This window comes from Choloepus didactylus, chromosome 6 (genome assembly GCF_015220235.1).
Source record: "Choloepus didactylus isolate mChoDid1 chromosome 6, mChoDid1.pri, whole genome shotgun sequence".
Taxonomy (NCBI): Eukaryota; Metazoa; Chordata; class Mammalia; order Pilosa; family Megalonychidae; genus Choloepus; species Choloepus didactylus.
Window position 1 is genome coordinate 130,033,965 of NC_051312.1, and position 23,902 is coordinate 130,057,866.

At 38.6% G+C, this 23,902-nt stretch overlaps 1 protein-coding gene across 1 annotated transcript in view; it reads left to right on the forward strand.

Annotated features, from left to right (window-relative positions):
* The window catches only part of LOC119537305 (eukaryotic translation initiation factor 5-like), a 43,732-nt gene that overhangs the window by 18,744 nt on the left and 1,086 nt on the right, over positions 1 to 23,902 (forward strand). The window contains exons 2-3 of the mRNA XM_037839801.1: positions 23,266 to 23,399; positions 23,526 to 23,631. Of these exons, the coding sequence (XP_037695729.1) occupies positions 23,266 to 23,399; positions 23,526 to 23,631 (240 nt within the window). The remainder of the gene's footprint in view (positions 1 to 23,265; positions 23,400 to 23,525; positions 23,632 to 23,902) is intronic.

The window sequence follows — 23,902 nt, forward strand, 5'->3', positions numbered from 1 at the left end:
CAATAGTGCTGAGAATGAGAAACCTTAGGATGGACAAATATATCAAGGCAACAGAATAGAGTCCAGAAATAAAATTACACAATTGATTTTTAGAAAAGACACCAATGAAATTCAATAGGAAAAGAAAAGTCTTTTCAGCAGTGGTGGTGAACAACCAGATATTTATAAGGAAAAAAATTAAACTTGACATCACTTTTACATCATATACAATAACTAATTCAAGGTAGATCATAGAGCTAAGTGTAAAATTAAAATTTTAATACTTCTAGAGGGAAGATAACATAGGAGAATATCTTCTATACCTAGGGATAGGCAAAGATTTTTTAGACAGGACATAAAATACAGTAACCATAAAATAAATTGATTAATTGGTTTCATCAAAATTAAAAACTTTTGCTCCTCAAAATACACTGTTAAAATGAAAAGGCAAGCCACAGACTGGGAGAAAATATTCATGATACATATATCTTACACAAGGATTCACAGCCAGAACATAAAAAGAACTCCTACAAATCATTAAGGAAAAGACAATTCAATTTAATAATGGACAAAAGACTTGAACTTAAAAAGTACTATATACAAATGGCCAATACTAGTCTTCAGGGAAACACAAATTAAAACTACAATGTGATTTCTCTATACATGCCCTAGAATGGGTAAAGTTTAAAAAACTGACTGTATAAAGTGTTGAAGAATATGTGGAGCAACCCCAACTCTCATACATTTCTGGGAGGAGCATAAAGAAAGGAAGTGAAGACTGGGCAGACACCCCAATATGTTACCAGACCAAGGTGGTGAATTCTTTGCCTGATGAGCTCCAATGACCAATTTCTGAGATATTGGGGTTTCAAAGAAAGAAAGAGTTTATTTTTAGGCCTGAAGCAGGAGAGCAGATGGCCTATCAGCCCAAAAATCTGTCTCCCCAAACTGGAGTAATTCTGATAGTTTTATAGTATTAAATGATGGGCAGGTTTTAGTATAATGAGCACAATGGCTCCAGATGATGTAGAGGAGATTTAATAATTGAGCATGTGCAGTTTGATTACATGCTTAGTCAGAGAACGTATGTAAGAAAATGGTGGCCGTAATATGATGATGGGCGTGATTTTTGGTATTATGATGTATAGGTGACTTATAGGTTAAAGTCTAAGCTACTGCGCATGTCAGGTGGGCGCAGTTTGGTTAGATCCAGCTTCAGTTATCAAGATAACTTTGGACTCGGGGTGGGTTAGTTCTGGGCTGACTCAAGGCCTTTCATTAATAAACATTAGGGGTGTCTTTAGTAATCACAAGACTCCAAAGTCGAAAAACTGGATAAATGGGTACAAGTGAAGGTTAGTCACAAGGTTTTTATAATCACAGGGCATAAGATAAAGGCTATACAGTCATTATCAGAGATCAAGGCAGCTGGATTACAGTTCAGAGATTCCAGGTATTTCCCTCTGACTAGCATACCAGAAAGTAGGGAATAGCTGTATAATGATTTAGTAATCATAATCATCCCTTATATCCTAACTTCTCAGTTACAAAAAGTTTCATTTTATAGGTGTTAAAATAGAATTTAATAATAATTGAATAAAAGGAAATTCATTCCAGCAATCTACAAGTGAATCTGCATTGATTTAAAACATGTGGTTTTCAGTTCTGGTTGCATATTAGAATCACCTGTGGAATTTTAAAGCCTACCAGGGCCTGTCCCCACCCTATACCAATAATATCAGAATCGGTGGAGTTGGGCCCCAAGTAATTAAAAAAATACATAAACACCTCAGATGGTTCTAATGGGTTACCAGGACAAATGACTTGTTTAGTTTTCACATCAGTGTAATTTAGACTTCAGTCTTTGTAATTTCATGTTATATTCCTCAAAAGCTGTGGTCAAGTCAGGGACCATGAGCTTCTGCTAAATTTATGGCAAAACAATTACTGAGTATTTTGGGGGAGAGAAGAGCTTCCTGCCAGGAGTGGTGGTATTAATTTGAAAATAGCTAATTATTTTTATGTATGTATAACTTCATGACATATGATTAGGCTCTGAAAAAGTTGATCAAGCACCATCACCTGGAGGAATAAAACTCTGTGCTTCCCGTCTATCTTCCCTGGCTCTGGAGTGCCCTTCCCTTTTCTTCTCAAATCCCTGTTCACTATCTCTGTGCTCCACGCCCTTGGCTTTTGTGTGCTTTTGCTTCCAAAGGCTCACACTTTGGATTTTTGATGGAGGACTGCCCTCAGGCTATCAAAGCTTTGCCTGCACAGAGCTGGCAAATAAAAGCTAGAAATGCCTGAGGGTTCACTCCCTGCCATCCTCACCACCCACCCCCTGGGCCCTTAGCCAGTGACCCACAGGGGAGAACCGGGGAGAACGTGCAAGCCCTTAGTGGAGCTTCCACTATCTGAAGCCAGCCCTTTTCCTTCCCTGGCCGGCTTCCCCATTATTCCCTCACTGATTTCTTTTGTGAATACTATAATAAATCACTTGAACGCAAACCCTTGTCTCAGGATTTGCTTCAAGGAAACCCAGTCTAAGACAGTGAACTTTGTGGAACCTTAAAATTCTATGTGGCTTTTAATAACAGTGTTTACAAGTTTTGAGAGGTGGAGAACCAAGGCCTTATTTATTCCCTCTCTTAGGAAGAAAGTAGGAAAATTGTTCCTTAAGAACTAACTGGTCAGCTGAACTGAATCATTATCTCCTGGCAAACTTTGGAGCTCCTAGGGGCAATGAGTTTGGAGGGATAAGAGTAAGGACGCAAGCAGGGAGGAATTAGTTGACAGTTGTACGCAGAATGGAAACAGATTGGGACAGGGAGGTGTCGGGGAACCTGGAAGAGGGTTATTAATGGCAGAGAAAAAAGTGGTGACATGAATAGAGGCGTGACATGACCTTCAAGTCATGTACAAATGCACAGTATGTGGAAAACAGTTTGGCAATTCCCCAAAAAGTTAAACGTAGAATTATCATATAACCTGGCAACTCCACTTTTAGGTATATATTCAAAGAACTGAAAGCCAGAGACTTGTACAGACACTTGTACACCAGTGTCCATAGCAGCATTATTCACAATAGGCAAAAGGTGGAAGCAACCCAAGTGTCTGAGAGAGGAATGGATAAGCAAAATGTGGTATATACATACAATGGAATATTATTCAGCCATGAAAAGGAAGGAAGTTCTGATACATGTTACAATATAGATGAACCTTGAAGACATCATATTGAATGAAGTAAGCCATTCACCCAAGGACAAATATTATATAATCCCACTTACACAAAATATCTAGAATAAGTAAATTCATAGAGACAGAAAGTAGATTAGAGGTTACCAGGTGCTGGGTGAGGGGAAATGGAGAATTATGGCTTAATTTGTAGAATTTCTGTTTTGGTTGTAATGGAAGGTGGTGACGGTACATAGTAAAGTAATTAATGATACTGAATTGTACACTTAAAAAGGATTTAAATGGAAAATTTATGCATAGATAGATAGATAAATGTTCCCACAATAATTTTTTACAGTTGCACAACATAATAAAATTTAAAACAGGTTGTCCCAAGTTTTCTGTGGCTGTATAGAATTTGTAAAGCCAGGCATTTTGATTGCCACAAGATGGTGCTCTGACTATGTTCACCGGCAAGAACAACAGCCACAAGCCTTTGGTTTTGCTGAGCTTTACATTTTCCCACTCTCTGCTCTCAGTCTCCAAGTGCTCTAACTAGAGGTCTGTCACACTCCAGCCATAGTCAACCAGCCTATTATTAGTGCCAAGCCTTCCTCCTGGAGCAATCACAGTGTAAATTTCAGCAATGGCAGAAAGGAAACAAATACAGCTGTTGTGCATTTCAGAATAATTGCTACAGGCCATTTTGAGACAGCTTTGTAATAACAGCACTTATATAGACATGTACAATATTTTACTTTCCTGTTTTATTCCCCCTCAACACTTCTTGTAATGAACTTGTTAATCCATTCAACTCATGTGAGCGTGGGATTATTTGCTCCCAGTTTATGAACTAAGGCTTGAAGCCCCCTGCAAGGTGGCAAGCTTCCTGATCCCAACATCCAGGCTTTTCATGTGCTGTTCCTTCTTTTTGGAGCTCTGTGTTCCCTCTCTCCACTCTTTGTAGTCCTTTCAGTTGCTGTTTGTGAAAATCCGCCCCCCCCAACCCAAGACTGGGCTCTTTATATTTACCTCCCTACTCCCCAATTCCTCCATCTGTTGGCATTTATCTCATTGTATCCCAAATATTTCTCACCTATCACCTCCACTTCAAGTTCCTTGAGCTTTCTATCTCTGTATGCCTCATGCCTAAAACAATGCCCCACATAGTGAATGGACAAATAAATAAAACAAGCGCTAAAAGATCAAAGAACTTGCCCAATCCTGAGTCCATAGCAGAGATGGAAATATCCTGAAATTTAGGCTCAAACCATAGCCACATCCAGGTTTCTCCACAGGAAACTCCAAAGTAGGCATAATGGAAAATCCTGGGTCCTGCAGTGAGCCACAGTTCAGGGGAGGTTCCTGAGTGTTGGCAACACTTTCAAGGTCCCAAATCTGTACAGGCTCAGGTGACACAGCTTACTATGTAAGACTATCTGCTCTGCATTTCTGTCTAAGTGGTTTCACGGAGCTGATGGAATTGGGAGCGTAACTAGCAATCCCACGGATCTATGCTTTTTAACCTGGGGGCATCTCACCCTGGGGGGCTGTCAAGACCCCTGAACTTGAAGGCATCTTCTTAGAGAATCACAGGGAGGCACGCATGGTCTACCTGCACCTGTGTCTCACACTTATCGTTTTCACTGTGTGTCAGCGTGTGCTGGAGCAAACCAAATAAAAGCAATCTTGCTCTGAAACCAAGTCTTCATCCTCACTCATCCTTTGTGAGATAAGTAGAGAAAGGATAGTGCATTGGATATGGCTGTGAAAAAGCTTGCCCCTCTTGGTGTCATAAGACAAAATTCTCTTCTGCCCATTCGTTAATTCCTCCATCCCTTTCTTTCTTCCTTCCTTGTCAAATATTAAATGAGCACTTACTAGGTGCCAAGCTTTGTACTGGAAATACATAGATGAACAAGACTGTTCTCTACACAAGGAATGCACAGAACTCTAGAAGAGATGGAAAAGCAAACAAATACTCGTGATACACTTGAATTAATGCTGTAATAGAGGTAGGTAAAGGCCCTGTGAGACCAAGGAAAGGGGGCCGTGGGGTGCTAGTAGATGTTTAGTAACCACTTTGTGGGAGGAGCCCTGATCCGTAGTGTCTGCTTATCTGCATGAGGTCAATACTGCCATCAGGGCTGCTTTCAAGCTCCCACCTGATGTCACTGAACACAGATTTGGGATGGGATATGCACAGTTGATTCTTTTGAGGCAGTTAATACTCAGCTCCAGCACCCCACCTTGATTTTGTCCTTGTGAAACTGAGCAGAGAATTCAGCCATGCCACACTTGGACTTCTGACCTGCAGAACAGTGAGCTAATAAATAAGTGTTTAAAAAAATTTTTTTTAAAGAGTTATTTTTAAGCCATCAAGTTTGTGAAAATTTGTTACACAGTCATAGAAAACTAATATGGAACTGATTATACCCTTTGTACAGATGTGAAAAATGAAGGCTTAGAAATAATAAGCAATTTGATTAAGGCCACGAGTGTCCAGCAAATGATGGAGCAGAGAGGCAAAATGAGTGAGTCTGATTCCAAGGACATCCAGGCTTTGTGACTTTCTGCAGAGAACAATGTCACATGAACATGGAGGGCCAGAGCCCTGGCAGACTCTATCCTTTTGTGGGTTTTTTTTTTTTTTTTTAAAGGACCAGAAAATGTACATTGTAATTAAAAATGAAATTTTGAGCTAGAGGAAAATCAAATGTTGAGTGTGGCTTTGGCTTTGAAGTAGCACCCCAGTGTTTACCTTGATATTTATTTCAGAATTCAGTGCTATTGAGTTAAAGAAATTTCACGAGAATCATGAAACGTTTGAGTTTGCCAACCGTGTCCTTTTCTGCTCCTCTTCTTCAGCCTGACCAGATACACTCAGAAAATTTGAGTATGCACATCTGTCAAAATTCCTGTCAATTTTAGCATGACTGCCAGGGGAATGAACAAAGAGAGTTAGCGATTAACTTCAAAGAACTTTGTTGGAGAGGAATAAAGATATTTAAGGCCTATTTTGTGAACTAATTGCATTTGCATATTTATGGGATTTACTGATATAGCAGTAATTAAAAACTATTTAGTAGTCTTAAAGGACACATAACTCAGTTGCTGTTTGCATAATAAACACTTTCTTATTTTGTTTGCATAATAACCCCCCTTCCCCAGCTTCTTCCAAAAGACATTGGTCGACCAAAGAGATGTCAAATCTTACTTGGAAATAATGGAGAAGCAGAGTGCAAAGATTCATGGGACTGAGGAGTGGAAGCTTCTGAAAGAAATATATTTTTAGGTCCTCTCTTAATGATAACCCTGGCCTGAACTGCTGCCAGAGAATGGCAGACTCAACCTCAGGTTGTTTGTTTCTTGTGCCCCAGCAAGATTATTTAAGGAGCCTGCATGCCCAACCCCTGACAATTCCAACACTTGATTTAAGTACACTGATCTGCCTGAAAGGCTGAATGAGGTTCATTCTCACCCTCTTCCGTTCTAAAAAGATGTCTCAGGGGAGTGAAATCCTTGACTAATAAATGATGAGAAAGAATGTGAGTAAAAAACTTTCTCTGGATGAGAAGTGCTATGTTTCAGGAGAGTGAGGACAGTTTTCATGAAAAATTAAAGGCGGAGGAGCAATACCAAATCTGAAAGTACTCAGTAAACAAACAGGACAGTGAGGTTACAAAAAGAAAGATCTGAGCCATCTGATAGTACAGAATAGAATGATCAAGAAACTGCCAAGAAGTATCTGTTTATAAATTACTTCGAAGACAAGCAGCTCCCACAAAACCATTCCCATCTGCTGACAGAATTCATCAGCCTATAAAGAGCTGTAATGGGTGTATCACCAGACTGGTGTTAAATTAGCTAATGCAGGTCATGATGTTACCTGTATTACACATCATTAGCAATGGCCTTCCAGTAACAGACGGGTATATGAAAAAGTGCCAAAAAAAGGAAGGGTATGTCCCAGAAGGTCTGACCTAGCGTCTTGGCTCATAAAATGTGTGGCAAGAATACCATGTCAATCACCATCTCAATTAAAGCTCAGCATAAAGGGAAGCTTCTGTGTTCCCTTCCCATCAGTGCTACCTACATGGATATGTGCCTGCAGCTTGCATTTCTCTAATCGTAAGCCATGAAAGTGGATAGTTCAGAGTGCTGACAGGAAGTGCTGGGACTTTGAGGGCCACATCAAGCCTTTGTGAGGTCATCTCTTGAAGCCTCATTTATCTACCCACCCTCTATAAAGGTTATGTCTTAAATAAACTTTCCATAATTTGGGGTCAGAGTTCCTTCACCATGTTACATTAATTTTTTTTAAATTCTGAAACAATTTTAAATTTACAGCAAAGTTGGAGGAATAGTAAAAAGAACTCTTTCCCCAACCATTTGAGAGTAATTGGCTGACATTGTCCTTTACCTCTGTATATTTGGTGTGTTGTTCCGGAAAAGGACATTCTTTTACATAAACGGAATACAATCAAAATCAGGAAATAAACTGATGCATTATTACCACCTAATCCATAGACCCCATTCGAGTTTCACCAATTCTCCCAAAATGTCCTTTATAACAAAAGAGATTGAATCCAAGATCACACACTGCATTCATTTGTCATGTCTCTTTCTCTTCAGTCTCCTTTCATTTGATACAGTTTCTCGGTCTTTCCATAACTTTCTTGAACTTGACACTTTTGAAGACTACGTGCTTCTTGTATTGTAGACTGTCCCACAGTGTGGGGTGGTTTGGCGTTTCCTCCTGAATAGATTCAGGTTATGAATTTGGGTCTGGATTATCACAGAAGAGCTGCCATGTCTTCTCAAGTCATCCTATCTGGTGGCGCACAACTATTACCAGTGATGTTCACTTCCATCACTTAGCTAAGGTGTTGTCTGCTAGTTTTCCCCACTGAAAAGTTTTGTTTTTCCTCTTTATCATTGGTAAGTATTTTGTGTAAATATCCCATTTTTTCCAGTTTGTTAATGCTGCTGTTATGCAAAACATCAGAAATGGATTACTTTTATAAAAGGGGTTTATTTGGTTACAAAGTTACAGTCTTAAGGCCATAAAGGGTCCAAGGTAAGTCATCAACAAAGGGTACCTTCACTGGAGAAAGGCCATTAGCATCCGGAAAACCTGTTAGCTGGGAAGGCACGTGGCTGGCGTCTGCTTGCTCTCAGATTGCGTTTCAAAATGGCATTCTCCAAAATTTCAGGGTCAGCTTTCAATGGCCGTCTTCAAAATGTCTCTTTAAGCTGCAGCCAGTGTCAGGAGTCCACAAGTCCAAGCATCTCTGAGCTAAGCCAGCTAGCATCTGGGTCTGTGCCAGCATTTTTAAAGGACTCTGGTGATTAAATCAAGACACACGCTGGATGGGCAGGGCTGCACCTCCAAGGAAATAATTCACAGAGTTATCACCTACAGTTGGGTGGGTCACATCTCTACAGAAATCTTAATCCAAAGATTCCAACCTAATCAAAACTAATAGGTCTGCCCCAACAAGATTGCATCAAAGAACATGGCATTTTGGGGGACATAATACATCCAAACGAGCACACCATTTTCATCAAATATTCACCAACTAGTTTTGACATCCATTGATGTTCCTTGGGTGAATTAAATCATTACTATGAAGATTCTGTCATTCCTTCTATATTTATTAGTTGGCATACTAATTTAAGGAAAAACTTTCTCTTCTTCCCATTCATTCATTTATTTAAATCAGTACAGACTTGTAGATTACTATTTTATTTAGTGGATTATAATTCATTGCTATCATTATTGATGCTGATGCTCAGATTGTCCCAGATTTGGCCATTGGAAGCCCATTCAAGCTGGTTCCCATGTCTTTTTTTTTAAATCGTATTTCCATCATTATTTTAGCATTCTTTTTCTGGAACAAAATGTTCTAGGCTCTTCTTATACTTTCCCTGCCTTAGCCCTGGAACCAATCATTTCTCCATTTCTTCCTTTTAGGTGAGTATGAAATTTAGTAGATAAGATCTGGGCACTAGATGTACTCATTACTACTGAAGTGTCACATATATATTTTTATAAACATGCATATACACATTTATAGTTGTATTTATTTCAATATTTATCTATGTATATTGAAAGCCATGAGTTCACATGGATACCTCTAAAACAAACTCAACACCACAGGGTTCATTTCTAGTTTCCTCCCTTTCCATATTTGTAACTCCTTTCACAGTAGGAATCAATTAGGCTATATTTTATCAGTAGATAAAAATTAGGAGGAGAAGTTCATGGATTCTAAGCAGAGGGACTGAATAATTAGGAGATCAGGAATCACAAATATACTCTTTCCTCTTCAATTTGCCCTGTGAAAACTTATCTCAAAACTGTGTCTCTACATCCCGTTATAATAAAAGCAGGCAGATGCTGGAGATGGTATGGAAGTTAGTTTTTGTTTCTAGAGCATGTAGGGGTCTACCAATGGAAGACAGAGTTGTTATATAGAATTATACCTCTTTTTCCTCAGTAATGAAGAGTGGATCGGTACTCAATCAAAAAATGAAAAATATATTGGATGATATAAAACTTTAATAGTTCTCATCTTAGATAAGCCTAGAAGCAACCCCTCTTAGCTAATTAGTTTCTAAATTGTGGGCAGTGAAAATTTAAGAAGAACTATTTATCAAAAATCAGTGTTTCTTTTAATTAAAGGGGCTTAGGATAAACAAAAAGCCCTTTTCCCATTGTATTGTTAACAGTTGTTTTTCATTAGACAATACCAGGTTTCCATTAGCTCTGTGTAATTCGAGAGTCCAATAACCATCGTCAAATGCTGAAGATGTTACTGCATAAGTCTGATTTAGAACAGCTATTTGAATCTCAATTATTAATGAAATTAATGTCCTGAATGTCAGCGAGAGCATTGCCTTAGGTAAAGGCTGTAAAGGAAATTATATTAGTGTGGAATTTCCTCTCCTCAGGGGCTCCTCTTAGATTACATTATTCACTTAGCTATCTCCTGTCAGGGAAATTAAAATGTCAGCCATCATCTGATCCTGGGGCAGAATCAAAAAGAGAAGTAAAGGGGTATTGCAATGGCATTAATTCCAAAACACTTCCGAGGTGTGGTTATTACCATTGGTCCCATTTAGTGTTTACAAAAATCAGCACCGGCAAGGGTAGCACAAACTGGAAAACAGAGAAGAAAAGCAGGGTGGAGAGGAATGCTTTTCAGAAAAATTGGGTGGCATTCCGTCCAATAGGCAGCTTTGCATTCCTCCTCTTTGGGAACTTCTTGTGATCACTGGCAAGTAGGATGGCTCCTCTGTGGTCCCTCATCCTGGTGGCTGCCTCAGGTAAGTCCTCTTCACGATTTTACTAGGCATTGAGTATTAACCTTAGAAGTTAGGGACAGTATTTTTATACATTTTACTGGATAACTCCTCACAAGTATTCGTTTTTATTCATCATCTGTAAAATGCCAGTCCTGCGAAACCACACGGAGATAACTGATTTGTTTATGACTTTGTTCCTACAATTCCAAATACTCATACATACCGGGCACATAGAGGGGCCTTCTATAAGTAGATGAAAATAGCCTCTGAAATGTTCCAATATTTCAAGGAATATCTGCTTCTCTAGAAATCAAGATCTCTTTGAAGCCATTCACAGTGAGAGTTTGAGGCATTCTTTTTCAGATGTGCTTTTACATTATGTAATATCTTTTTATTACTCAAAATAGTCGTGGCTTCATTATAAGCTTTTAGAAGCCCAGAGGATGAGTCCCTTGAACACATAATGGCTGCAGGATATCATTTAGTGTTAGAGGCTTTGCAGCAAACCCTACAAAGTCAATACCGGGGATGAGAGTATGTCTAAAGACCAATACTATAAACTTGCATGATTTTAGTGTAAAATTCCCCTTGGAAATACTTTAGAAATTAATATATTTTTTCTAAAGTTCTGGAACTATAATGCCAGTGTTAACTCTACTGAACTAAACCATTTTAGTTAGGATACAATTGATTCTTGGTGGGTAAATATCTACAAATCAAGAATTTACATTTATGCTGGTGTTTCCCAACACCCCACTTCCTTGAGGGCTCTCCTAGAGCTCATATCTGAATTTTCAAAATTTAAAATGCAACTGGAAATGAAATGAGTCAATTAAGGAGATGAGTAAGGAATTTAGTAGCCAAGCAGCTGGAAATGGTGTCTTATTAGGTAGAGAAGAAAAATAGCCACTTACAATTAAAGTATAAAAATCTTGGGTGCTGACCTTAAAGGGTAAAAGTATATCTTAATTATAAAAATGAAAATGGGAAATTTCATTAAATGCCAAATGGGTTTCTTAGCAGAAAATAATTGTGAACATTAAGCTTAGTAAGATAAAATAGGAAAACTAAGGTAAGAAAACAGAGGAAATTCTTCTTAATGAAATCTCTTTCTAATGTTTTGTATTATGGTTGATTTTCTCCTAAATGTGTAGAAAAATTGTTTTATTAGTGTCTGGTAATCAGCATTTAACCGTAAATCCTACTGAGAACATTTATTGCCCCAAAATCTTTTACTGGGTTACTGTCAAGTAATTTGTAAATAAAAGAGCACTAAATCAACCACCAATACATGGCTGCTACCACAGTGTGCTGAGGTAGAAGGAGGCTTGGATTAGGAGAATAATTTAGCTCCTACAACACTACTCACCAATCCTGTGACCTTGGGCAAGTCAGCTAAACTCATAGAGATTAAGTTTTCCCATAAGTTAATTGTTTATTTTGGATATTCATGAAGATGAAATAAGGTAGTGTCTTTGTTTGCCAGAGCTGCTATCACAAATATCACACGAAGGGTTGGCTTAAACAATGGGGATTTATTGGCTCATGGTTTTGAAGCAAGAAAAATTCCCAAACCAAGAAATTGGCAAAGCTTGCTTTCTCCCTGAAGCCTATAGAATACCGGTGCTGGCTGCCAGTAACCCTTGGGGCTCCTTGGTTCATGTTTCTGCCTCCTGTCTCCTTTTCTCATTTCTGTGGCTTCTGGGTTCTCTTTATAAGGCCTCCAGTAATCTGAATTAGGCCCCATCCCCGTTCAGTTTGCCACATCTTAATTAAAAATAACATTTTAAAAAGGCCCCATTTACAGAGTGTTCACACTCACAGGGAGGTGGATTAAGATTAATAATGTGTTTGTTGGGATACATGATTCAAGCTACCAAAGATAGCATTTAAAATTGTAAAGTGAAATTCAAATGTAAAAATATTGTTAAACTGAAATGGCACATTGCCTTGGTTTTGCTAAGCTATGACCCCAAATACCACAAATCAGTTTTGGCTTAAACAACAGGAATTTATTGGCTAGAATTTCAGAGGCTAGAAGGCTTGCTTCCTCCCAGCTTGGTAGCATTCTGGCTGTCCAACAATCCTTGGATTCCTTGGCTTTCCTATGAAATGGTGATGTCCTCTCCTTTCTCTTCTCAGTTCCATTGACTTCTGGCTACCAGCTCCTCCCTGTAGCTTTCTCTCTATTTCTGAATCTCTTCTGTTTATAAAGTACTCCAGGAATATGTATTAAGGTCAACCCCATTCAGCTGGCCCACACCTTAACTAAAATAGCATCTTCAAGAGATCACATTTGCAATGGGTTCATGCTCACAGGAATGAGGATCAAGACCAAGAACATGTATAAATTGGGAAACAGTCAATTCACCACAAACACATACAGAGAGAAAGAGAAAGAGAGAGAGAGAGAAGCAGTGGGTCTATTTCTGCCCAATAATGCACACCATGCAACATGGCAGACTTCCTTTTGAAGGGTTACTCACTGTGGTTCATAATATTCTCAGGGAGCCAGGTCATGGTAATGGCATGATTAAGAGCATGGGCTTTGGATCCAGACCAATTGTGTTTAAATTCCAGCCCCATTACTTGCAAGTTGTATGAGTTTAGGCAGTAAGTACTCACCTCACTAAGCTGATAGTCCCCCATCTGTAGTAATAGTGCACTCTTCTTGGAGTTGTAGAGCGCTTATCTCATAAGGCTGTTGGGAAAGTTAAATGAGATAACTTTTAACATAAAGCCGTTTTAATGTAAAGGGCTTAGCCTAGTGCCTGGCATACAGTAAGTATCCAATTAGTATTAAGTATTTTTACTATGCACCCAAACCTCTATTTCCTTGAAATCTCTCAGATATATGTATAATCCTGCAGATCGCACACTAACTAAAAAAAAAGAATAGCTCTTTTCATCTCCAGACTTAAAGATAGGTTTGTGAGAGAGTAACTCATTAAAACAAGGAAAACAAAGGAGTAATTCTATTGCATTTTTATCTTTTATAAAACACTACCTTCACCTATAGGTGTTGCATAGCTCAATCCTTAACACGTTCTACTTTCCAGAAATCTTACAAGTGAGTTCTTTGAAGCTGATTATTAGCATTCAAGGAGGCAGTGTTAGCAGGGAATCTTTTCTGGGCCTGTTGATAGCTTCCATCAGGGTCTGTTGAAACATCACTGAACTGTGAGTCATTTAGTGCTTGTGTGAATGTCACATTAGCTTTCAAGGGGCATAATTTACTGTTAATTAATGGTCACTTAAATCCTTAATCTCCCTGTTGTAATTGATCTTTCTCCTCAGGCAAATTTGCATTCATAGTAGAAATGTAATTTATTATTTCTTTCCATTTTAAACAAAGAACTCTTTCTCCTTTTGGCTTATTTAAGCATGCTTCCACTAGCTTATGATTTTTCTCCTATCATTCCTTTTCTTTTTTGTTCCTAGCTATAGCTTCCAGAACTTTATCTCCTTACCTAAAGATTTTGACATGCTCTAGAAGATACATATTTATCCATAAGGAACCTATGGATTGTTTCCTAGAAAAGATAGCAAAGAGGAATTTGAGTCATTATGGGCAGAGTGTATACAGAAAACACATTCACTTCTCAGAATTATGTTTTAACTCTGTCTCGGGTAGCTCCCTACACTGACACATGCATATTTTGGTGTTTCCCCAACTGAGACTTGAACTGGGGGCTTCCAAGCGAGGTAAAAGGGAAGTCGCCCAAAGCAAAGTTAGCAGGAAAAGCGCTGGACCCGCTTTGCTTTGTGCTCCTGATTTCTCTCCCCTGGAGTATACCAGCAAGAAATGATCTCAGGTAAAGAGTTCACAGCACACTTTTTGACAATCACAGTTCAAAAAAACTAAAAATGAAGCCTGATGTAAGTCACCCACCCTAGACCTGCATGCCCGAATAGCTGATACTACTCTAGGCATCTTCTTGGATGAATAGTTAGGGAGTTAAAATGCTCATTAGATTCCAAGTCCTGGTGGTAATGAAAGTGACGATTTCACTGCCCACAATGAGTCTGGAATTGCACCTCCAGCATTGTTGTTAGCATTTTGGTCACATTGACATTGATAAATCATAGAAATTGTTGCCTGTGGCGGCAAGTGACATGACATCATTCATAAAGAAATGGGTATAAACAGCATTGTCGCACAGGGAGAAGGTATCTCATTTACAGTTTCCTGCTGGATTCCTCATACCTTCAGCAGCTCATCAAAATAACCATCAAAACCACTGAGAGCCCAGGTGAATTCAAGCACAGGACACCACAGATTAGATTTCACTTACGCACTGTGGCAGGAGGTGTGCAATTTGCTTCACTCCAATGACTTAGTGAAGCTTTGAGCTCCCTAAGGGCTGGCAAAGATTGTGAACAAAATATCTTTTCTCAATTCAGAGGAAGCCCTCACAAATTTGTCATTTCCAATTGTTGGTGCTCATTTCTCTTGCTTCCTTTCTCCTTGCCTCCCATACCTCAATACCAATCATGGCACTTTTATAAATCAAGATCCCTAGGTCATAGGAAATGGTTGTTCCCTGGAACCAGAGAGAATTTTCCAAACACAAAGATCTCATTTTCTGACAAGTGTATTTTATATAAAGGCAGACAGAATGAGAAAAGAGACTTTTGAGGAGAAAAGCATGAATTGAAATCTCAATGATTTTGTTAATTAAAAAAACCACATAGATCTTTGGGTTCACTGTATTGCCCGAGTTTTGCTTAGTTTTTCCATTTAATTGTTGAATTACAAATGGAAAAATCAAAAGTGAAAAGCAAGGAGGAAGTCAAGTTTTTGCCAAGTGTGTAGGTGGGGTTCTTCTATGTGCCAGGAGAGAATGATAGAGAAATAAAGAAAGGATTCCATCTGCAAGATGCATGTTTGCTGCCAAAATGGAATTATAGATACACTATGCAAGCTTGGAAATGGGGAGTTGATTTATTTATCTTTAAAATGAGATTTCTTTAGTCATGGCATTCAAGGAAAGCTTTGTCAAAGCACTACTTCATACAAGCTTAAGGAACAGACACTTCAGAGTATTAAATTCTGGGGATAACACAGTAAAATATCAAAATGTCTAGGCTTTTACAAAAGATTACAAAATAGAAGGTGGTGGATTTGGAGAGGCAGAGCAAAATTCTCCTCCATGAAAAACACTATATAAGACAGAAAGCAGCCCAGCAGTTCTAGGGTGCCATTGGCCAGGCAAGGACTTCTACACCACACAGTGAGGAGTAAGCTGGAGAGGCTGAGAGACTGCATTTAGGACAGGTGAGTGTTCGGCCTGGAACACCACCAGGGATGGGCAGTTGGAGCTGGCTGACGAGTATGGAGGGGAGCAGCCTTCCATGTCATGCAACCTTCTCAGCAGTTGGCTGGGGTGACAACCCTTCACAGCCCTGTGGCCAAGAGCCCCCATGCTGGGAACTGGGGGTTGAAGCCAGCAGACAAGCACAGACAGGGACAGCTTTCCATGCCCCGTCCACCCATATCAGCAGTTGGCTGGAGAGAGAACCCTTCACAGACCCATGGCTGAGAGTGCCTGTAAGGGAACTTGGGATTCAGTGGTCTTATGACCTCAATCGATTCCTCCATGGAAGCCTGCGGTTTGCACAGCTGAGAGGCAAGGGCACCACACAGAAGTGCCAGGAGCCCCTCCCCAACCTCAGGGACTTGCAGGTGCACAGAGGATAGGGACTGCAGGGCATTAGATCTGGAAGGTGAGACATGTAGGTCCACAGCCCCAGAGTAGTCCACCCTCAGTCCCAGAACTGCTGGGACCACTGTGCCCTGGAGTGGACTCCCTGCTAAACTGTACAAGACCCACTCCCCTCCCTCAGGGGTGGGCAGTCCCCAGTGCACATGGAAAATTGGTGTGCTGATTGGATTTTCACCTGGTTTGGACCCCGCTCAGTGCATAGATGAAGTTCGGGGAGAACTGGCTTGAGGGTATGAGGTAGCTCAAGAGTTCCATCTGCTGGTAGGACAGCAGAACTGCACTTCACCGAGCTGCAGCTCTGACAAATTATAGATAAAAGTTCAAATAATCCATATATCCTAAAAAACCCTACCAAGCAAATGCCACAAGGCCAAAAACAACAGAAAATTGTAAAGCATACAAAGAAACTGGAGGATATGGACAACCCAAATGACCAAATTAAAAAGTCAGAGGACACACAGAACTTGGACCAATTAATCAAAGAAGTATACACAAATCTCCAAAACAACTTCAATGTGATGGCTAAGGACATAAAGGACCTCAAGAAGACCCTAGAAGAGAATAAAGAAGAATTTGAAAGAGTAATTAAAAAAAATAGCAGATCTTATGGAAATAAAAGATACTGTTGATGAAATTAAAAGTATGCTTAAGACACACAAAAGCAGATTTGAAGAGGCAGAAGAAAAAGCAAACTAGAGGACAGAGTGATAGAATGTGAAAATACAAAAGAACAAATGGTGGGAAAAAATGAAAAATTTGAAATGGATCTCAGGGAAATGACGGACAACATGAAGCATGCAAATATAAGAATCATTGGTGTTTCAGAAAGGGAAGAGAAGAGTAAAGGGCTAGGAAGAGTATTTGAAGACCTTGTTGGGGAATACTTTCCAACCTTTCTAAACAACATAAAAAATAGGAAAATCAAAGAGACCCAACAAATTCCAAATAGAATATATCCAAATAAACCCACTCCAAGACATATTCTGATTAGACTGTCAAATGCTGAAGAGAAGGAGCAAGTTTTGTAAGCAGCAAGTGGTATGACATATTTAACATACTGAAAGAGAAAAATTGCCAGCTAAGAATTCTTTATCCAGCAAAGCTCTCCTTCAAAACTGAGGGAGAGTTTAAAATTTTCATGGGCAAAGAAATGCTGAGAGAATTTGTTAACAAGATACCTGTCCTGCAAGAAATACTAAAGGGAGCTCAATCAGCTAAGAAAAAAAGAAAGGAGAGAGTGGTCTGGAGAGGGGCACCAAACTGAAGATTATTAGTAAGGGTAAAACTTAAAGGAAATAAAGAGAGAGAGGGCAAAAAAAAATCTGACAACTAAAAACCAAAAGATAAGATGGCTGATTTAAGAAGTGCCTTTACAGTAATAACATTGACTGTGAGTGGGTTAAATTCTCCAATTAAAAGATATAGATTGGCAAAATAGATTTTAAAATATGAACCTTCAATAAGCTATTTACAAGAGACTCATTTTAGACCCAGTGACACAAAGAGATTGAAAGTGAAAGGATGGAAAAAAAATATTCCATGCAAGCTACAGCCAAAGGAAAGCAGGGGTAGCAATACTAATTTCAGATAAAATAGATTTTAAATGCAAAGATATCATAAGCGATGAAGAAGGACACTATATACTAATAAAAGGGACAATTCAACAAGAAGAAATGACAATCATAAATGTATATGCACCCAATCAAGGTGCTCCAAAGTACATGAGACAAACATTGGCAAAAGAAGGAAGCAATAGGCATTTCTATAATAATCATGGTAGACTTCAATTCACTACTCTCTCCTATAGATAGAATGACACAGTGGACCAATAAGGAAATTGAGAACCTAAACAATGTGATATATGAATTAGACTTAACAGACGTATATAGAGCATTACATCCCAAATTACTAGGATATAAATTCTACTCTATTGCTCATGGAACATTCTCCAGGATATATCATATGCTGGGGCATAAAACAAGCCTTAATAAATTTAAAATGATTGAAAATTTCAAAGCACATTATCTGACAACAATGGAATGCAACTAGAAGTCAATAACCATGAAAGAATCAGAACATTCACAAATATGTGGAGATTAAACAACACACTCCTAAACAATCAGTGGGTCAATGAAGAAATTGCAAGGGAAATTGCTAAGTATCTAGAGATAAATGAAAACAAGAACACAATATATCAGAAGCTATGGAATGAAGCGAAGGCAGTGCTGAGGAGAAAATTTATAGCTCTAAATGCATACATTAAAAAGGAAGACAGAGCTAAAATCAAAGAACTAATGGAACAACTGAAGAAGCAAGAGAATGATTGGCAAACTAACCCTAAATCAAGTAGAAGAAAAGAAATAACAAGGATGAAAGCAGCAATAAATGATATGGAGAAAAAAAACAATAGAGAGAATAAATAAAACCAAAAGATGGTTCTTTGAGAAGATCACCAAGATTGACAAACACTTAGCTAGACTGGCAAGGTAGAAAAGAGAGAAGACCCAAATAAACAAAATCATAAATGAGAGGGGAGCATTATTATGGATTCCAAAGGAAAAAAAATCACAAGAGGATACTATGAACAACTGTATGCCAACAACTAGACAATTTAGCGGAAGTGGGTAATTTCCTGGAAACACATGAATAGCCTAGACTGAGCCAAGAAGAATAAGAAGACCTCAATAAACCAATCACAAGTAAATAGATCCAATCAGTCATCAAAAACTTCCTGCAAATAGAAGCCCAGAGCCAGATGACTTCACATGGGAATTTTACCAAACTTTCCCAAAAAGAACTGCTCAAACTTGCTAAAAAAATTGAAGAAAATGGAACACTACCTAACTCATTTTATGAAGCTAACATCACTCTAATACCAAAACCAGATAAAGATGCTACAAGAAAGGAAAACTACAGGCCAATCTCCCTAATGAATACAGAAGCAAAAAAATCTTAACAAAATACTTGCAAATCTAATCCAAAGACATTTAAAAAATCATACACCATGACCAATTAAGGGTTCATCCCAGGCATGCAAGGGTGGTACAACATAAGAAAATCAATCAATGTAATACAACACATTAACAAATTGAAAGGGAAAAATCAAATGATCATCTCAATAGATGCTGTAAAAGCATTCAACAAAATTCAGCATCCTTTTTTGATAGATACACTTCCAAAGGCAGGAATTGGAGGAAACTTCCTCAATATGATAAATGGCATATATGAAAAACAAACTTCCAGCACAGAACTCAACAATGAGAGACTGAAAGCCTTCCCCCTAAGATCTGGAATGAGAAAAGGATGCCCACTGTCATCAGTATTATTCAGCATTGTGCTAGAAGTTCTAGTCAGAGCAATCCAGCAAGGCAAAGAAATAAAAGGCATCCAGATTGGAAAGGAAGATGTAAAACTCATTATTTGCAGATGATATGATCACATATTTGGAAAATCCTGAGAAATCAGTGACACAGCTACTTGAGCTAATAAACAAATTTGGCAAATTGGTGGGATACAGGATTAATGTGCAAAAGTCAGTAATGTTCCTATACACTAGAAATGACCTAAATGAAGAGACACTCAAGAAAAATATTCCATTCACAATAGCAACTAAACAAATTGAATACCTAGGAATAAACTTAACCAAGGATGTAAGAGACTTCTACACAGAAAATTGCATAACTTTACTAAAAGAAATAAAAGGGGACCCGAATAAATGGAACGATATTCTATGTTCATGAATGAAAAGCTAAATGTCATTATGATGTCAATCCTACCAAAATTGATCTACAGTTTCAATGGAATTCCATTTAAAATTCCAACAACCTACTTTGCAGACTTGGAAAGCTAATTATTTGGAAGGGAAAGGGGCTTTGAATTGCTAAAAACATTCTAAAGAAGGAAAAACAAAGTGGGAGGATTCACACTTCCTGACTTTGAAGCCTACTGTAAAGCCACAGTAGTCAAAACAGCATGGTACCTGGCACAAGGATAGACATATTGATCAATGGAATCAAACTGAGAATTTGGAAATAGACCCCCAGATCTATGGTCAATTGATTTTTGGTAAGGCCCCCAAATCCACTGAACTGGGACAGAACAGTCTCTTCAATAAATGGGGCTTGGAGATCTGGATATCCATATCCAAAAGAATGAAAGAGGACCCTGACCTCATACTGTATACAAAAATTAACTCAAAGTGGACCAAAGACCTCAATATAAGAGACAGTATCATAAAACTCCTGGAAGAGAATGTAGGGAAACTTCTTCAAGACATAGTATTAGGAGGTAGCTTCTTAGACCTTATACCCAAAGCACAAGCAATGAAAGAAAAAATATATACATGGGAATTCCTCAAAATCAAAAGCTTCTGTACCTCAAAGGAATTTGTCAAAAGATGAAGAGGCAGCCAATTCAATGGCAGAAAATATTTGGAAACCATGTATCTGATAAGAGACTGATATCTTGCATATATAAAGAAATCCAACAACTCGATGACAGTCGTACAATCAGCCCAATTATAAAATGGGCAAAAGATATGAAAAGACATTTCTCTGAAAAGGCAATACAAAATGACTAAAAAACACATGAAAAAATGTTCATATTCACTAGTTATTAGGGAAATGCAAATCAAGACCACAATGAAATATCGTCTCACACCAAAAAGAATGGCTGCCATCAAACAAACAGGAAACTACAAATATTGGAGAGGGCGTGGAGAAATTGGAACTCTTATTCATTGCTGGTGGGACTGTATAATGTTACAGACACTGTGGAAGACAGTTTGGTGGTTCCTCAGAAAACTAGATATTGAGTTACCCTATGATCCAGCAATTTCACTTCTCGGTATGTAACCAGATCTGGAAGCAGTGACACAAACAGACATTTGCACACCAATGTTCATAGTGGCATTGTTAACAATTGCCAAGAGATGGAAACAATCCAAGTGTCCCTCAACAGATGAGTGGATAAACAAAATGTGGTGTATACATACAATGAAATACTATGCAGCAGTAAGAAGGAACAAGATCTTGAAATGTATGACAACATGGATGAACCTTGAAGACATAAAATTGAGTGAAATAAGGCAGACACAGAAAGGAGAGATATTGCGTGTTACTACTAATGTGAACTCTGTGAACAAATTAAAATAAGTGTCTTTTAATATAGAATATAGGGAACCTAGAAATAGACAGAAGCTAGTCATGGGGGAATGATAATCTAATATTTACAGATATGATAATGAGGGTGGACTTTATGGTGTGGGAATGGACAGGTGTGATTATGGTTCATTAATGGGATTATAAGTGTTAGTGACACGTGGAAGGCAAATGTGTTTGAAAGTGGTTGTTTAAAGGCATATAACCCACAGATACCACTACAAATGTAAATAAGTATTAGCATGATATACTTATGAGGCATGACATTGGTACAAAGAGGTAACAACAGAACGGTACATGGAAAAACTACCCATTACATATTATAGACTATCGTTAATAGGATATCTTACCAGCACTACACTAATACTTGGGATGAATAATTAGTGGCTGATAAGAGCTCTGGGATGTTTATGTTATGATAATTGTTTAAAATTGAGAGTGATGATGATTGTACAACTAAGTGAAGATAATGTGAGAAACTGACCATTTATCTTGGGACAGAATAGATGTTATGTGAAATTAGGAAGTCACTACTTAATAATTCAGGTCCTTGATCTTGAGGCTTGCTCTTGTGAAACTTAGGGCTGTAAATGGGAGGCTAAGCCTTCCTATAATTATGCCCAAGAGGCACCTACAGAGAACCTCTTTTGTTGCTCAGATACGGCCTTTCTCTCTGTAAGCCCAACTCGCTTACAGGTTAAGGAAGGTTAAATTCATTAACCTTCCCTCATGTGGGATATGACTCCCAGAGGAATGAATCTTCTGGTAATGTGGGATATGACTCCCAGGAATGAGCCTGGCCCTGGCAGTGAGGGATTGAAAATGCCTTCTTGACCAAAAAGGGGAATAATAAAGGTAACAAAATAAGGTTACAGTGGCTAAGAGATCTCAAATAGTGCCAAGAGGCTATCCTGGAGGTTTCTCTTATGTCATCTCCAGCTAGATATCCCAAATGGCCACAGTATGCCATGCCCTTACCAACAGTAGTCCTGAAATACCTAGGTCCCTACCTGAGATTCTATAAAATATACACTCACTAAGTTTTGTCTCTCAGAAACTTAAATCCACCTGAGTGTTCCTATGCCAGACAAGCCCTAAAACCCAGAGGCAACAGCCCCTTTAAGAACAACAATCAGATGCAGCCCCCTTCCCCATAATGTCAACACCCCCTTTCAATATGCGCAAATTAGGGTGCTCACTGCCTAGACACCCCTGAAGATTGAGAAAGTGATTAAATGAGAGGAAGGGGTAGCAACAGACAAGATAGGATTTAAGAAAGGATTATGAATACTGAAGCTTTATATATATATATATATGAATAGTTAGAAGAAAATAACAGAAATGGTGAACAGTAACCTATAACATTCTTTGAAATTTGCTCTATTTCTATTCATTGAATTGTACTTTGAAAGTTCTCACCTTTCTGCATATGTCCTATATTTCACAATAAGGAAAGAACTGAAATTGTGGAAATGTAACCCATAATATTTTTTGAAATTACCTATATAACTGCTTGTTGACCTGTACTTTGAAAGTTAACACCTTTCTGTGTATATGTTATATTTTACAATAATGGAAATAACTGAAATTCTGGAACCGTAACCCACGACATTCTTTGAAATTTGCTCTCTACTTGTTAAATCATACTTTGAAAGTTATCACTGTTATGGATCTATGTTAAAATTCACAATTTAAAAAATGCATAAAAAATAAAATAAAATAAAAAAGATTACAAAACATACAAAGAAACAGGAAGTGATGAGAAAGTTAAAGCATTAGTACCATCAATGAGGAGGATCAGACCTGGGACACTTCAGAAAAAGACTTTTAAAATGGTCCTACAGTGGTATAGGAAAGAAAGAAAAGGAAAAGAAAAATAGGAAGGGCTAAGACAAGGAAAATGGCTCTGTATCCAGCAGTGAGGCTCCACCACCACCACCACTACCAAATGAAATCAGTCCTCCTCCACATGCTGTGGAAAAAGAGGGGGATGATGACTGGGGAGAAGATAAAACTGAGGAAGCTCAAAGGCGCAGAATGGATGAAATGAGTGACCATGCAAAAGTTTTGATGCTCAGTGATGATTTGGAAAGGACTGTTGAAGGGCAGGGCAACATCTTGTTTGATTTTGTTAAGAAAAAGAAAGAAGAGGGTATTATTGACTCATCTGACAAAGAAATTGTTGCTGAAGCAGAAAGATGGGACATAAAAGTCATGAGCCCTCTTGTTTTGACTGAAGTTCTTTTTAATGAGAAGATTAGGGGTCAAATTAAGAATTACAGGCGCCCCTAAGAGTCTCCCCCTGAGTACCTCTTTGTTGCTCAGATGTGGCCCTCTCTCTCTCTAACTGAGCCATCTCGACAGGTGAACTCGCTGCCCTCCCCCCTACGTGGGATCCGACTCCCAGGGGTGTAAATCTCCCTGGCAACGCAGAGTATGACTCCCGGGGATGAATGTGGACCTGGCATCGTGGGACTGAGAGTACCTTCTTGACCAAAAGGGGGATGCAAAATGAGACGAAATAGTTTCAGTGGCTGAGAGATTCCAAATGGA